At 37.0% G+C, this 13,925-nt stretch overlaps 1 protein-coding gene and 1 non-coding gene across 8 annotated transcripts in view; one reads left to right on the top strand and one right to left on the bottom strand.

Moving 5' to 3' along the window:
• Ubap2 (ubiquitin associated protein 2) overlaps positions 1-13,925 on the bottom strand; it is a 112,796-nt gene that overhangs the window by 18,916 nt on the left and 79,955 nt on the right. For all 7 annotated transcript variants that reach the window (XM_047525218.1, XM_047525219.1, XM_047525225.1 and 4 more), the window contains 4 exons: positions 10,963-11,176; positions 7,993-8,267; positions 6,856-7,025; positions 5,095-5,308 (listed from right to left, as the gene is read on the bottom strand). In XM_047525218.1, the coding sequence (XP_047381174.1) occupies positions 5,095-5,308; positions 6,856-7,025; positions 7,993-8,267; positions 10,963-11,176 (873 nt within the window). The remainder of the gene's footprint in view (positions 1-5,094; positions 5,309-6,855; positions 7,026-7,992; positions 8,268-10,962; positions 11,177-13,925) is intronic.
• On the top strand, positions 11,328-11,434 carry LOC124965072 (U6 spliceosomal RNA). The gene has a single exon (XR_007105080.1). It is a non-coding gene; the product is annotated as a U6 spliceosomal RNA (small nuclear RNA).

Below are 13,925 nucleotides of genomic sequence, written 5' to 3'. Positions count from 1 at the left end.
ATGTATCACAGTGGTAGAGTGTCCTAGGATTCAAATTCAATAACCAGTACTACAAAAGAAAAAAAAAAAAAAAACCCTACAGGAGAGATCAGAAATCAAGTAACTGAGCAAGGAATGAAGGTAGCAGTGACATGCACAATAAGTAAGGGGTAGTTAGCGCTAAAACTAAAATGTCAGGGAGATAACAGTATGTTTGCACAAACAGCATATGGTCTGATTCTGATTTACTTGTCAAAAACAGAATACACCAGCAATGTCAAAGTGAACTTTCTGCAATGTTGGAAATATTCTCCATCTGCATAGTCCCATGTTGTATCCACTAACTATACCTAGCTAATAAGCATTTAAAATGTTGCTAACTTTTAAGGTACTGACATTTTATTTAATTTGTTCATTGTTAAATAGCCACATTTAGCTAGTAGTTGCCAAATAGGAAAAATACAGGAATAAAGTTAATGTTAAAGATGACAGATCAAAAATACATGACATTTTAAAAATGGATAAACTCAAAAGGAAAAACCAGTGGGGGAAAAAAGGATAATAACAAAACGCTGTATACCAGAAAGCATACTGAGGATAGTATCTGACTCAGCTAAAAATGGAGAAGTCAAATCATGTCAGTAGTAAGGAAACCAAAGGACAACCCATCTCATATCAAAGAACCACTCCAAGTACCTAATATTGATCTATATGAGCTGACTTTGGGAGCAGGAGTGGTGGGGAAGTCAAATAGAGAACTGACTTAAAACCTGCAGAGCTAGACCTGCTCTTTCCTTTGCACAGCAGGTGGGTGGCGCAACCCCATCTCCCCCACTGCTTTCACCCAAGAGCTGTACACATCACAAGGACCAAGACAATGGAGACAAATTGAATCTTGAGACACCCAGTTAAACCAATGCTTCTCCATACTAATAGATGAATATTATCTGATTTGAGTTTCAAAAGTAAGAAAGGGAAAGCTAGAAGAAAGGTTTTGAAAGTTTTTATCACAAAGGAATGAGTGTTTCCAGAGATAAATGTTTAACCTGATTTAAGTATTATACAATATTTATCCAATGTACACATATATGGAAATACTAGATTACCACAACATGTACAATTTTATATTTTTACCTATCTGTTGACAAATAAATCAAATATTGCAAAAAGGAATAAAAGAGGTAGACAATATCACTATAGTCCCTACAGATGTTGAAAGGACAGTAAGAAAAAAAACAAAGATTTTATAGCAAGAAATTAACAACTTAGAAAACAGATTAATTCCTTGTCACAAATTTAAAAAAATAAAAATATCACTTCACCAATTAAAGAAATTAAAATTGGAATTACAAGCTTCCTTACAAAGATATTTTCTGGCCTGATGGCTTTACTTGTGAATGATACCAAATATTTCAGGCAGGAAAAAGGACAATCTTCAACACTCTTAGAAAATAAAGACACAAATTGAGGTTGGTGGTAATAAAAGACAGTTAAAATTATATTATACAGTGTAAAGTCAATAACTAATGCCAAAAATCAGGTTAAAGAATCAAGGAATAAGAATATAAAAAGGCCAGGTGCAGGTGCACACACCTATAATCCCAGCAGTTTGGGAGGCTGATGCAGGAGGAGCTCCAATTCAAAGCCAGTCTCAGCAAAAACGAGGTGCTAAGCAACTCAGTGAGACCCTATCTCCAAATAAAATACAAAATAGGGCTGGGGGTGTGGCTCAGTGGTCAAATTACACCGAGTTCAATCCTGGGTAAACTGCACGCGCCTCCCCCGCAAAAATAATAATATAAATATAAAGAGGAGAAAAGCTAAAGGAAGTTCAATTTAACTGTGTCTGAAGTATATTTAACTAGAATTATCTAATAAGCAGTTGAGAATATAGAGGAGAAAGCTCAAGATTAAAAAAAATAACTTTTAGGGTTACAGGAAAATTTATCAGTTAGAACTAAAGAGCAAAGATAAAGAGTCCTCCCATAATTTACAGAACCACCACCATGTCAGAAAAGTAGTTTGATAATGAGCCTGCCAGTTCCTTCTTGGCAATGACATACTCCCAAAAACCAGGCTGTCTGCTATGAGGCAAAAAGTTTTATGGGAACTGGAATAAGACCAAAAGCAATGAAAGCAGTGTGTTTAAGGGAACTGAACTGGATCATGACAGCTACATGGAATCCAGGAGCTTAACTTATTTGAATCTAAGTATTACAAGGATGTAGCCTATACTGTGATTGTTTTGATTTACAGACACTAACCTGCCAATCAAATGGTTCCTGGGAAGGCAATTTTAATCTGTAGATATTCCAGGTGTGTGTATGTGCATGCACAAGTACATGCACACTCCAGAGACAGAGGGAGAGACACAAAAATTACTCTAATGTGGCCAGAGAACACAGATGTATTTCTGAATGTTCAGGTGATGGGAATGGTGGAAAGGACAAAATGAGAAAAGCTCCATCTAACTCCGATAATATGTTCCAAGATTCTGTTCTAGCCTGTGATTTTGTTCATTTTGTTTTTTCTTTTGGGTACTGGGCATTGAACCCAGAGGTGCTTTGCTTTACCACTGAAACTCTTTAATTTATTCCAATCCTTTCTAATTTTTATTTTGAGGTAGAATCTTGCTAAATTGCCCAGGATGGCCTCCAACATGTGATCCTCCTGCCTCAGTCTCCCAAGTACCTTGGATTATAAATGGTCACCACCGCACCTAGTTAGCCTGTGATTTTGTTATCACTAGAGATATGAGAGCATAACCTCAGAAAACACAGCTTAAGTAACATTATTATTGGGTATTCTACATCTTCTCAATGTCTCAGTGTTTTATTAAAATAAGATATCTTAATTCAAACACAGTTAAGATTTCAGCTGGGTGCAGTGGTTGCACACGTATAATCCCAGCAGCTCAGGAAGCTGAGGTAGGAGGATTTCCAGTTCAAAGCCAGGCTCAGCAACTTAGTGAGGTCTTAAGCAACTCAGTGAGACCCTGTCTCTAAATAAAATATAAAAAGGGCTGGGGATATGGCTCAGTGGTTAAGTGACCCTGGCTTCAATTCCTGGTACCAAGGGGGTGAAAAAAAGGATTTCAGATGCATGCCAGCTGACATGATAAAGAACCACCATACTGTGATTGTCTTCTCGGTGCTAAGAAAGCTTTCTCCGAAACTGGAAATTTGTATGTACCTTTCTGGGCATAATCTACACAAAGTAAATGTGCAAGCTTATTGTATGACTATGTGAAGATGGTGAGAGGGGTTCCTGTGAGGCAACAGTTTGGATTTTACTAACAAGATTAGTAATCACCAGCACTATTAATAAAAAGTAGAGTTAAATTTCTAAATTCACTTAAGAGTTTGGTGAAATGATGCACATCTACAAACCCAGCAACTCAGGAGGCTGAACAGGAAGACTGAAAGTAAAAAACCAGCTTCAGCAACTTTGTGAGGCCCTGTGTCAAAAAGTAAAAAGTACTGGGGATACAGCTCAGTAGTAGAAGACCTCTGGGTTTAAACCCAGTACCAAAGTTTAATGTAAAAGTTAAACTTGATGGTACACTCCTGTAATACCAACTACTTGGGAGGCTAAAGCAGGAAGATCCCAAGTTTGAGGTCAGTCTGAGCAACTTAGCAAGACCCTGTGTCTAAAAAAAAAAAAAACTTAGAATGACTGTGGATATAGCTCAGTGGTAGAGCACCCCAGGTTTCATTGTCACTACACCCCCAATAAATGAACATAAAATAAATACATGCACAAATAAATTAATTTAAAATAGAGACAAGAGTTATAGATTTGAAATTCCAAGAAACTATGTCATATGTACAAAATCATGTCAAGTGATAAAAACAGAATATAGTGATTTTTCTCCCAATATTTAAGAAAAAATTTCAAGTATTGAAAAATTATTTAGTAAATACCCATATCACTTACACTGAATAATTAACATTTTGCTACATTTTCTTTTGACCTATTTATCCATCCATCTTGTCTCCTAAATGCTTTTTGCTGCATTTCAAATTAAGTTTATAGACACTAGAACTTTTCAACATGCAAATCATTAACTAGAGTTACAAATTTGTTTACCATATTTTTTAAGAGACTCATTTGGTGAGTTTCAACAAACACATACATATATAAGCCAAATTCCTATCAAGATATAGAATGTTACCATCCCGCTGAAAAATTCCTTACTGAACACACTGATTTTAATCTCACAAGATATGCAAACAGAAGAAATGAGCAGAATATACGCCTGAAAAGTGTTCATAGTAGTTTGGAGGGGACACATGAAATGATAGGCTTAAATTTAGTTTGTGCAAGGCAGACATTACAAGTATGAGCTAGTTTAAATTGTGAGTGAGATACATGGAAATAATAAAAACAGTTGAACTGGCCTAGTACTTTTGTGTTTCTTTTTTTTCTTACTATTCAAATTTCCTTCTCAGATTCTAGGGAGGTATTTATTCAACTTAAAAGAAAACCTCTCACTGGCAATAACAGATATGTAGGAAGCAAACCTCTGCAGAGGAAGACTTTGAAATATGACAGATATTTTACTTCTTTATCTATATTCTAGTATCTTTAACAAAAGATGAGTAGATAATACATAATTACAAAACAAATATAGCTATGGTAATGCAGAACCATATGCAGTCAGTGAAAAATAATTAGTAACACAGGAGGAATACAACAAACATTTAGAATGCAGACATATTAAACCACATAGGAACATCCAATACCAAAGCCAAAATGCATGTACTACTTAGAGTCTTGGTTTTCTCAACCAAGTATATGTAGGTCTATACATGGGCTCTAGAGATGCCTCCAACAACCAAACTCAGCAAACTACAAGGATTCTACTCAAAAGGTTAGCCAATTTTGGGGCTGGGGTTGTGGCTCAGTAATAGAGCTCTTGCCTAGCACTTGTGAGGCACTGGGTTCAATCCTCAGCACCACATAAAAATAAATAAATAAAGGTATTGTGTCCATCTACAACTAAAAAAAAATATTAAGGTTAGTCAATTTCAAATTAAATCTTATGCCCAAAGCATAATTTATCACACTTCCAAAGAAGATATTCTAAGAGAAGAACCCAGAAGTACCACTTACTTTAACGGTTCCTGGAGCTGACTCCAATGGACTTGCAGAGCTTTGGTATGTGATCCTGCTGTGCACAGAACTCTGGTCATAGGAGGAAGACGTTGTAACTGGACTAGTGGAGCTGAGGGATGAGCTGGTCAGAATGGAGGAGGTAACGACTGAAGTTGTATAGGTGGAGTTCTGAACAGCACTGGTCATTGGTAAAGAGGTATTCAGAGGATCACTAAAAAGAATAAAAAGTATCAGACTGATGTTGCTTGACATAGGTTTCATTAAACAGAACCATGTCATCAATTTACTGTTATATTCTAATTAAACACACAATTAAAAAATTACACTACTATGATCTATTAAAGTCCAATAATTCCTTTCCCCACACCCACACAAGGTTACCTACATTATTGACAGGTGAAGGGATAGCTTTAGAAATCCTTAAGATATTTTAATGAATCAGTTATCTAGAACCATGCAATTCAAGGTAATTCAAAAAGTAATTCAAAACAACTGATTTTGTGCCTGTGATATGGAAAAATTGACAAAATCTCAAATCTGGGATTTTCTATTTATAAAATATTCCACTGATGATAAAATTATGGCATTTGCAGGCAAATGGATGAGAGGAGAATATCAAGCTAAGTGAAATAAGCCAATCTCAAAAAACCAAAGGACGAATGATCTCGCTGATAAGTGGATGATGACACATAATGGGGGGTGGGAGGGGTTAGTGTTAGGGTTAGAGTTAGGGTTAGGGAGGGGGGCAAGAATGGAGGAAGAAGGACTGTATAGAGGGAAAAGAGGAGTGGGGGGAAGGGAAAAAATAACAGAATGAATCAAACAACATTACCCTATGTAAATTTATGATTACACAAATGGTATGCCTTTACTCCATGTACAAACAGAGAAACAACATGTATCCCATTTGTTTACAATAAAAAAAACAATAAAAAAAAATATAAACTATGTACGTGGTGGCATTATAATCCAGTATTTTCCTAACCTTTAAAAAAAAAACTAAAATATGTTGGTCACCTCTTTTTACAGCAATAAATTAAAATATATTTTGCTCAAAAAAAAAAATATTCCACTGAAAGAAAATTAGTATTGCAAAGACATGGAAGAACTGGATATTTCCCAGATTACTACAAGAAATGTTAACATGATGCAGTTAAGCTTCTACAACCCCCCAAAATATGCAGTTACTGTGGAAAAAGTGTGAATATAGCAGCTACCGTATGACCCAATACCTCTACTCCTAGGTACAACCAATAGAAATCAAAGTACACAAAACTTGTAGCGTAATGTCCACAGCAACATGATTCACTATTACCAAAGAGAAAGAAGCCAGATGTCTGCGAAATAATGAAAGGATAAACAAAATATGGCATATTTGTTCCATAAAATGTATGGCAATAAAAAGTATACATACAACATGGTTGATCCTTGAAAACCTTATGTTAAGTTAAAGATGACAGGCACAAAAGGTCACATCTTACATTAACTTGAGATGTATAAAATGTCCAGGTTATGCAATTCCTGCACAGATTATTGGTTGTCAAGGGGTGACAAAGAGAAGAGAATCTGGGAGTGGCTGCTACAGGTAGGAGGTTTTTCTTGGGGTAGAGGAAGAAAAGCTCTGGAATTAAACATTATTGATGGCTGCATAAACTCATTACTACAGGATGCATTATTCTCTCCCCCACATGCTTTCTTAAGCTTTATTTTATTTTGCACAGAAAGAACTAAAATTTGGAGAGGTGGAAAGTTTTATACCTTAAAGACTTTGAATACAAGCTGATGGGAATCTGATTATTACTTTCATTGCTTGAAGCTGATCCAAATTCACAGAGAGAGGGTTCTGATCCAAATTCCAGGGCCCCAAACTGAACATTTAATCCTGTGACATCTGCTGAACCAGGCATTTCCACTGCAGTAGTTGGATTCTGAAACGGCAAAGTTGAACTATAATGACAGGAACTCCAAGTCTGAAAGGTTTATAACACAGCCAAGCACACAATTGGGTTCCCTGGGTATAAAGGTAGAAACAAGGAGTAAGAGAAAAAAAAAGAAAAAGCAATATGATCCTTTAAAAAGAGAATGAAGGGTCGTGGCACAGTGGCACCTGCCTGTAATCCCAATAGTATGGGAGGCTCAGGCAAGAGGATCACAAGTTCAAAGCTAGCCTCAGCAATGTGGTGAGACACTAAGCAACTCAGTGAGACACTGTCTCTAAATAAAATATAGAACAGGGCTGGGGTTGTGGCTCAGTGGTAGAGTGCTTGCCTAGCACATTTGAGGCACTAAGTTCGATCCTCAGAACCACATAAAAATAAAAAAAAATTTAAAAAGTATAAATTTTTTAAAAATTAAAAACCGCTGGGCATGTGGCTCAGTGGTTAAGTGCCCCAGAATTCAATCTCCAGTACGAGAGAGAGAGAGAGAGAGAGAGAGAGAGAAAGGGAAAGGGAAAAAAGAACAAAGTAAAATTAAAAGGTCACAGGGGAATGAATGGTCAGTATAAATGGCACTAACTGCTTCTTTAAGCAGTTGGGGGGGAGTTGACGCAGTGACGGGGCACTAAGCTACCTATTTTAAGGGACACAGCAATTACAAAAGCATTACCTGGTCAAGATACCACACATCTTCCGACTATGGCACAGAGCAGAATACATAAGAACAAGAGATGCTTTGAGTCAAATTCTAAAGTCTGTATTTGAATTAAGGGACTCTGTTTCTCAGTACAAAGCTGTTCCCTCTAATATTAGCCCAGTTACTCAGAAATGACCAAATCCTCAGCAAGCAGCGTTTGAAAACACTGCATTACAGTTTCTAAGCCTAGTATGCCACTATTTGAGCTAGATTAACATCCACCGAATCCTTGGGACAAAGACTTCCTGATGGAATACCCACCTTAGAAGCTGAAGGCATCCGTCGTTTAGGGAGTTTGATGTGTTTGGGTTGTGGTTGGTGGATAGATACAGCAATATTTTCAACAGCCATGTTAGGCAGCTGCAAAAGTTTGTTCATAGTGGAGATACTATCCCCAGGTGCTGATTCTTGATGTTTTGCCTGGGAAGGAAATGACTCCAAACCAGAAGTAGAAACACTAACTGCCTGGCTCTGGTGCTGCTGTCGCTGGCTCATCTGACTAAGAACTGGGGATGGTTCAGGCTGAGATTTGAAATCTACGAAATATGTAAAGAAAAAAAAGAAGCAACAATTATTTTGCAATAAGGGTTTCAAAATCCCTCTTGTACCCTCACTGATTATGAAGAGCTCAATCACAACCAGTTTCTATGAATCATCTTCTAGTTGAATCTGGAGACAAACAGACACAAACACAGATACACACACACTGAGGGAGTGGGGAAGAGAGAAAATTAAAAACGTATAATATGGTAAATGGAAAAGAATGCCAAAATAGGTTGATACCTTATTTCTTATGCAGAGAAGATGTATACTTTATGCTAGAGCATATGGAGTAGGGATGTTCAAGAACACTATTGACATGCTACCTGTGCCTGGCCATTAGCTAACAGATAATCACGTTTTCACTGTTTATGGCTTTTGTTGTTGTGGGGTTTTTTTGAGTTGTTTGTTTTTTTGGAGATAGTGCTAGCATGTTGCCCAGGTTAGCCTTGAACTCACAGTCCTCCCATCTCAGCTATCTGGATAGTCAGACTAATAGATTCACACCCCAGGCACCTGGTCTTGTTTTATGGATTGTACACATAATTTGTGTGTGTGTTGTTCAGTATTGAACCCAGAAGTGCTTTACCACTGATCATGCCCTTTTTATTTATTTAATTTTTATTTTAGTTGCAGATGGACACAATGCCTTTTTTATTTTTATGTGATGCTGAGGATCGACCCAGTGCCCCACATGTGCTAAGCAAGCACTCTACCACTGAGCAATAACCCTAGTCCTAGCCCTTTTTATTTTTTAAAAAAGGGTCTTACTAAGTTATTAAGGCTGGACTGAAACTTACCATCCTCTTGCTACAGCTTCCCAAGCAGCTGGAATTACAGGCATGTACCACCCCACCCACTTACATATAACTTTTTTTCTTTAATTCTAGTTGTAGATGGACACAATAACTTTACTTACCTTATGTGGTGCTGAGGATCAAAACCGGTGCCTCACATGTGTTAGGCAAGCACTCTACCACTGAGCCACTACCCCAGCCCTACATATAACTTTTAAAAATTATTTTACTTAAGTCTTTGACAAATAAATGTGTTGTTACAAAATTTAGATAGGAATGCATATGATGAATACAAATCTTCCTTCCATTGCTGCTTTCATACTTAGTCTAGAGGCAAGCAATTGTAATCAGTTTCATGGTCTCTTCAGAAACAATGCATCAAAACACAAAGACGGATACACTATTAAACCTCAATTTAGGGGCTGGGGTTGTAGCACAGTGGCAGAGCACTTGCCCAGCATGTGTGAGACTCTGGGTTCAATCCTCAGCACTGCATAAAAATAAATTAAAAAAAGGTCCATTGACAACTAACAATATATTTTTAAAAGACCCTTAATTCATTTGTGTGTGTCTCTGAAATGCCACCTCTGCATATGGAAGAGACATGGAAAATCTTTTTTGAAAGAACAGATAACAAACTTTAGCCTTTTAAAGTCATCTGTCAGAAACTTCTCGATGCTGAATTTGTGGTAAACAGCCAGACTTTGGTTACACTGGCCAAGTTCCAATAAAACATAATTTACAAAAAAAATAAACAGCAGATCTGTTTTAGGTGAAGATATTTTTAGACCTGGCATTAGAAGCATATATGGAAAAGTCAAACTTCATAAAGAGTATGGGAATAACATGCTTACATCTAAAAACTTCTATTACAGGTACCAACACATCAACGAAAGAGTGGCTCACTGTGTCTAGAATGTCTATACAAACAACATGGTTTATGTCTAATACCTATTTTCCTTCAGGGAATCCCTAATTTTCTACGCATTAGATAGAAGGTACCTATGTATCCAGCCTCCAGTAGAATCTCCCAAGGAAATTCCCTAGATTTCCTAGAAGTCATCGCAAGTACTTCCAACACAGTAAACCATTTCATTGAGCATAAAAATGTGCTTCCCCATTTCTCATTAGTCCTAAATACAAAGAAGCCCACAAAACCAACTTGTTGTGTGCTTGTGGTGCTGGGGATTGAACCCAGGGCCTTATGCATGTGAGGCAAGCACTATACCAACTGAGCTATATCCCCAGCCCATAACTAAGTCTTATGATTAAAGTAACCCCCACTATTCCTTAATACACTGGCAGGAGAGTGTAGGTAGGGAATGGTAATTAAATATCACAATTTCTGTGGGAGTTCTATTTAGAAAACATCCAACTTACACATGTAACACAAATAGCAGAAAGCAAAGTCTGACCAAATTATGATGGATATAGGCAAAATGTCAGAATAAGAAAACATTTCAGAGGGTATAGATTCTCCCCACCCCAACCAAAGTTGGGGATTGAACCCAGGGCCTCACATACACTAGGCAAATGCTATGTCCAAATCCATAGAAGGTGTAATTAAATATGTCACATCTCATCTTCTGTCACCACCCTACTTACAATAAGCTCAGAAAATTCTGCATATGCATTTAGTCAAAGTATTGTATATTCATATTTTCATGCTACCTTGCTCTTGCACATCTCTTCCAAGCATGAATGAATATTACAATTACTACCAACAACAACAAATAGTCTACACAAATTAGACTGATTTAATTAAAAACCACAAGAGTTGTTCTAAACAGAAACATCTCTGGACAAGTTCAAGAGTTCACAAGTCAACACACTTTGCTAATGATTTAGCATGTCCTCAGTAAAGGGCAAACCAGCACAGAAAATACATACATACCAAAATGACGGAGAACGGAGGCCTGGGATGCCGAGGGCTTGAGGTCCCATGAAGCAGTACTTTTGGGGGGACTCATATTATTCTGCTGTGCAGTTGGAGCAGTGGTAAACTGTCCCAAACTTGGAGCTTTTAAATGGTCCAATATCTGGGAGTTTGTGATATTTGCCATTTTTGATTGAGTAAGCTCTCCAAATCCTGAGCCAAGGACAGATGACTTTAAAGGGAAATAAAAAGAACAAATTCTTAGCAATACAGAATTCCTAACCCAGGCTTTAAAAACAAAACAAGAATTTTCAAAAGTATTTTTTAAATTGTAACCTGGAAAATTGGAATTGGTAAGCCTCACTTTAGAAAAATACTATGCAGTGCTCGCTTCGGCAGCACATATACTAAAATTGGAACTATACAGAGAAGATTAGCATGGCCCCTGCGCAAGGATGACACGCAAATTCGTGAAGCGTTCCATATTTTTTTATAATGGAGGAAAAAAAAAAAGAAAAGAAAAATACTATACAAAAAAATGATGATGCAGTAACTTACTAGATAAATTCAATAATCATTCCTTCCCAATTCTGATATAAAGGTAAAGGGAATAGGAATATTTGCCACAGATCTGAAGAATACCCACATTGTCCAGCACTGGAAATTGAACCAGTGATGCTCTACCACTAAGCTATATCCCAAGTCCTTTTTTTATTTTTTATTTTGAAACAAGATCTTACTAAGTTGCCCAGGCTGTCCTTGAACTTGTGATACTCCTGCCTCAGTCTCCAGAGTAGCTTGGATTACAGGTGTGCACCACCACACCTAGCAATAATTTTTTTAAGTGATGCCTCAAATATACTATTAAACATCACTTAAGTTGAAAAGAAAAAGTAAATAATACAACACATGCTTGACAAACAAAAACACAATACTGTCTTAATCTATGAACCACTGTATTCTCTTTGAATTAGAATAGGCTTAGTCACAAATGAGGTAATCTCTCAGGTCACCCTTCAAGGTTAAATAAAGGTCACAGAACTTACAACGTTAATATTCCAAAATTAGACAAAGAAAGATATGGGTATTTCAGGGTGAGTCATTATCTTGTCTACTACTAGGTTCATTTCCAGTTTTTTTAGATGACCAAAAACAACAAAGTTTCTTCATAAGTACACAAAAAATAATGCTATTCCTCCTCCATCTGTCCTGTATAGTCAAATATCAAGGTCCAAAAAGAATAAAGGCCAACGATTAAAAAATACAGAGCAAGAGCAATTGCCTTTTTCATGTTAAAGTTATCATGATACATTCTCTGTCAAAAATAACATGTCAAAACCATCCATGGGGGCTGGGGAGATAGCTCGGTCAGCAGAGTGCTTGCCTTTCAAGCACAAGGCCCTGGGTTCGATCCCCAGCACCGCAAAAAAAAAAAAAAAAAAAAAGCCATCCATGGTCAAAAATAAATACTTCACATTCCCATAAAAGTTAGTGCAAGGGGCTGGGGAGATAGCTCAGTCAGTAGAGTGCTTGCCTTGCATGCACAAGGCCCTGGGTTCGATCCCCAGCACCAGGAGAAAAAAAAAAAAAAAGTTAGTGCAAGGAAGTTGATGCAATTATTTGTCATTAATTTTCAAAGGCAGGGAATATTCTAGTTATAAGGAAATTCAAAATTCTCTCATATGAGCAAAATGCTCACTGTAACATATCACAGAATCTGACTCCATGACTCAAAACATATAACACAGTACACAGAACACAGGAACAGTTGTACAAACATTACTGTCACTGTTCCAGATTTGCTGTTCATGACACCACCAATCCCACAAAAGCCAGTTCTAGACAACCTGTTCAAGAAGTATACCCAGATGTTGCTCTCCTTTCCCATTTCTTACATAAACTCTCTTACATCAGCTAGTTTTATTGATGTATTTTCTCTGCACTTTACAACAACTCACTGAGTCAATCAACTGCTGCCTTGCCCTAGGTAACACTTAGTTAGTACCTCTGAATGACACCTAACCATTGAACCAATATAAAAAGCCTTAAAAACATGTGAATTAATCACATGCATGTGTTTATAATGCACATACAAACATACAGTCCCAAATCCCAATCCAGTAGATTCCAATTTATTTTGTTGTGTGTAATTTCCCCAATGGTTATAAACTGTAGTAGGTTTGAGAATAACTTCTCTAATATAATGCTACACAAACAATTCTTACTTTAGTGCCTCAAGTTGTTGGTTATTGCACAACCCAACTAATGGTCACTGAAAATACTCAAGCTTTACCTATGAATTCAGTGACCAGGCTGAGACCAGAAAATCACCAAGAACAGATTATAACAGAAGCAAGTGGCAAGGCAGAGAAGAAAGGGGCATTGTTGTTTCAAATTTCAAATTTCAGGGAATTTATTAGGCCTATCCCATAAAAGAGAGAATACCAGGCTAATTTCAAATCACTGACTACACTTATATACCAATGACACTACAAATGCCAGGTCCCATGCCCACAATGAAATGTGACTGCAGAACAAAAGAGAATAATAGAATGTCTGCACATTCAAATTTATGGAGGTGAAATTCAGTTTCTTACCAACTGATCTCAAGTAAAACACAGCAAAGAATAACCAAAATGATTATCAGTAATGAAAGCTCCAGGTCTGTGTTCACGTCTTTTCCACCTTCCATCTGGCAGCTCTGAATATTCTACAGTAGGCTATGGACTTCATTTCACCTCTAGCAGTTACATCCTTTCACAAGCTATTCTGCATCTAAGCTTTGACTCCAATCAGCCTATCTTCCTTAACAGCTCCAGAAGTTCTTTCTGATGGGAGCCTAGTTCTCGTCAGAAGTCAGTCATACAGATAGCACTGAATGCACTGCTTCAATGAAAACACATTCAAATGTAAGACCCTCAAATTCTGTCATTTTAAGAAAAAGCAGCTTTATTTTATGAAATTAAAAAAAGAAAAGAAAA

This window comes from Sciurus carolinensis, chromosome 14 (genome assembly GCF_902686445.1).
Source record: "Sciurus carolinensis chromosome 14, mSciCar1.2, whole genome shotgun sequence".
Lineage (NCBI taxonomy): Eukaryota > Metazoa > Chordata > Mammalia > Rodentia > Sciuridae > Sciurus > Sciurus carolinensis.
This window is presented reverse-complemented; position numbering and strand designations above follow the sequence as displayed.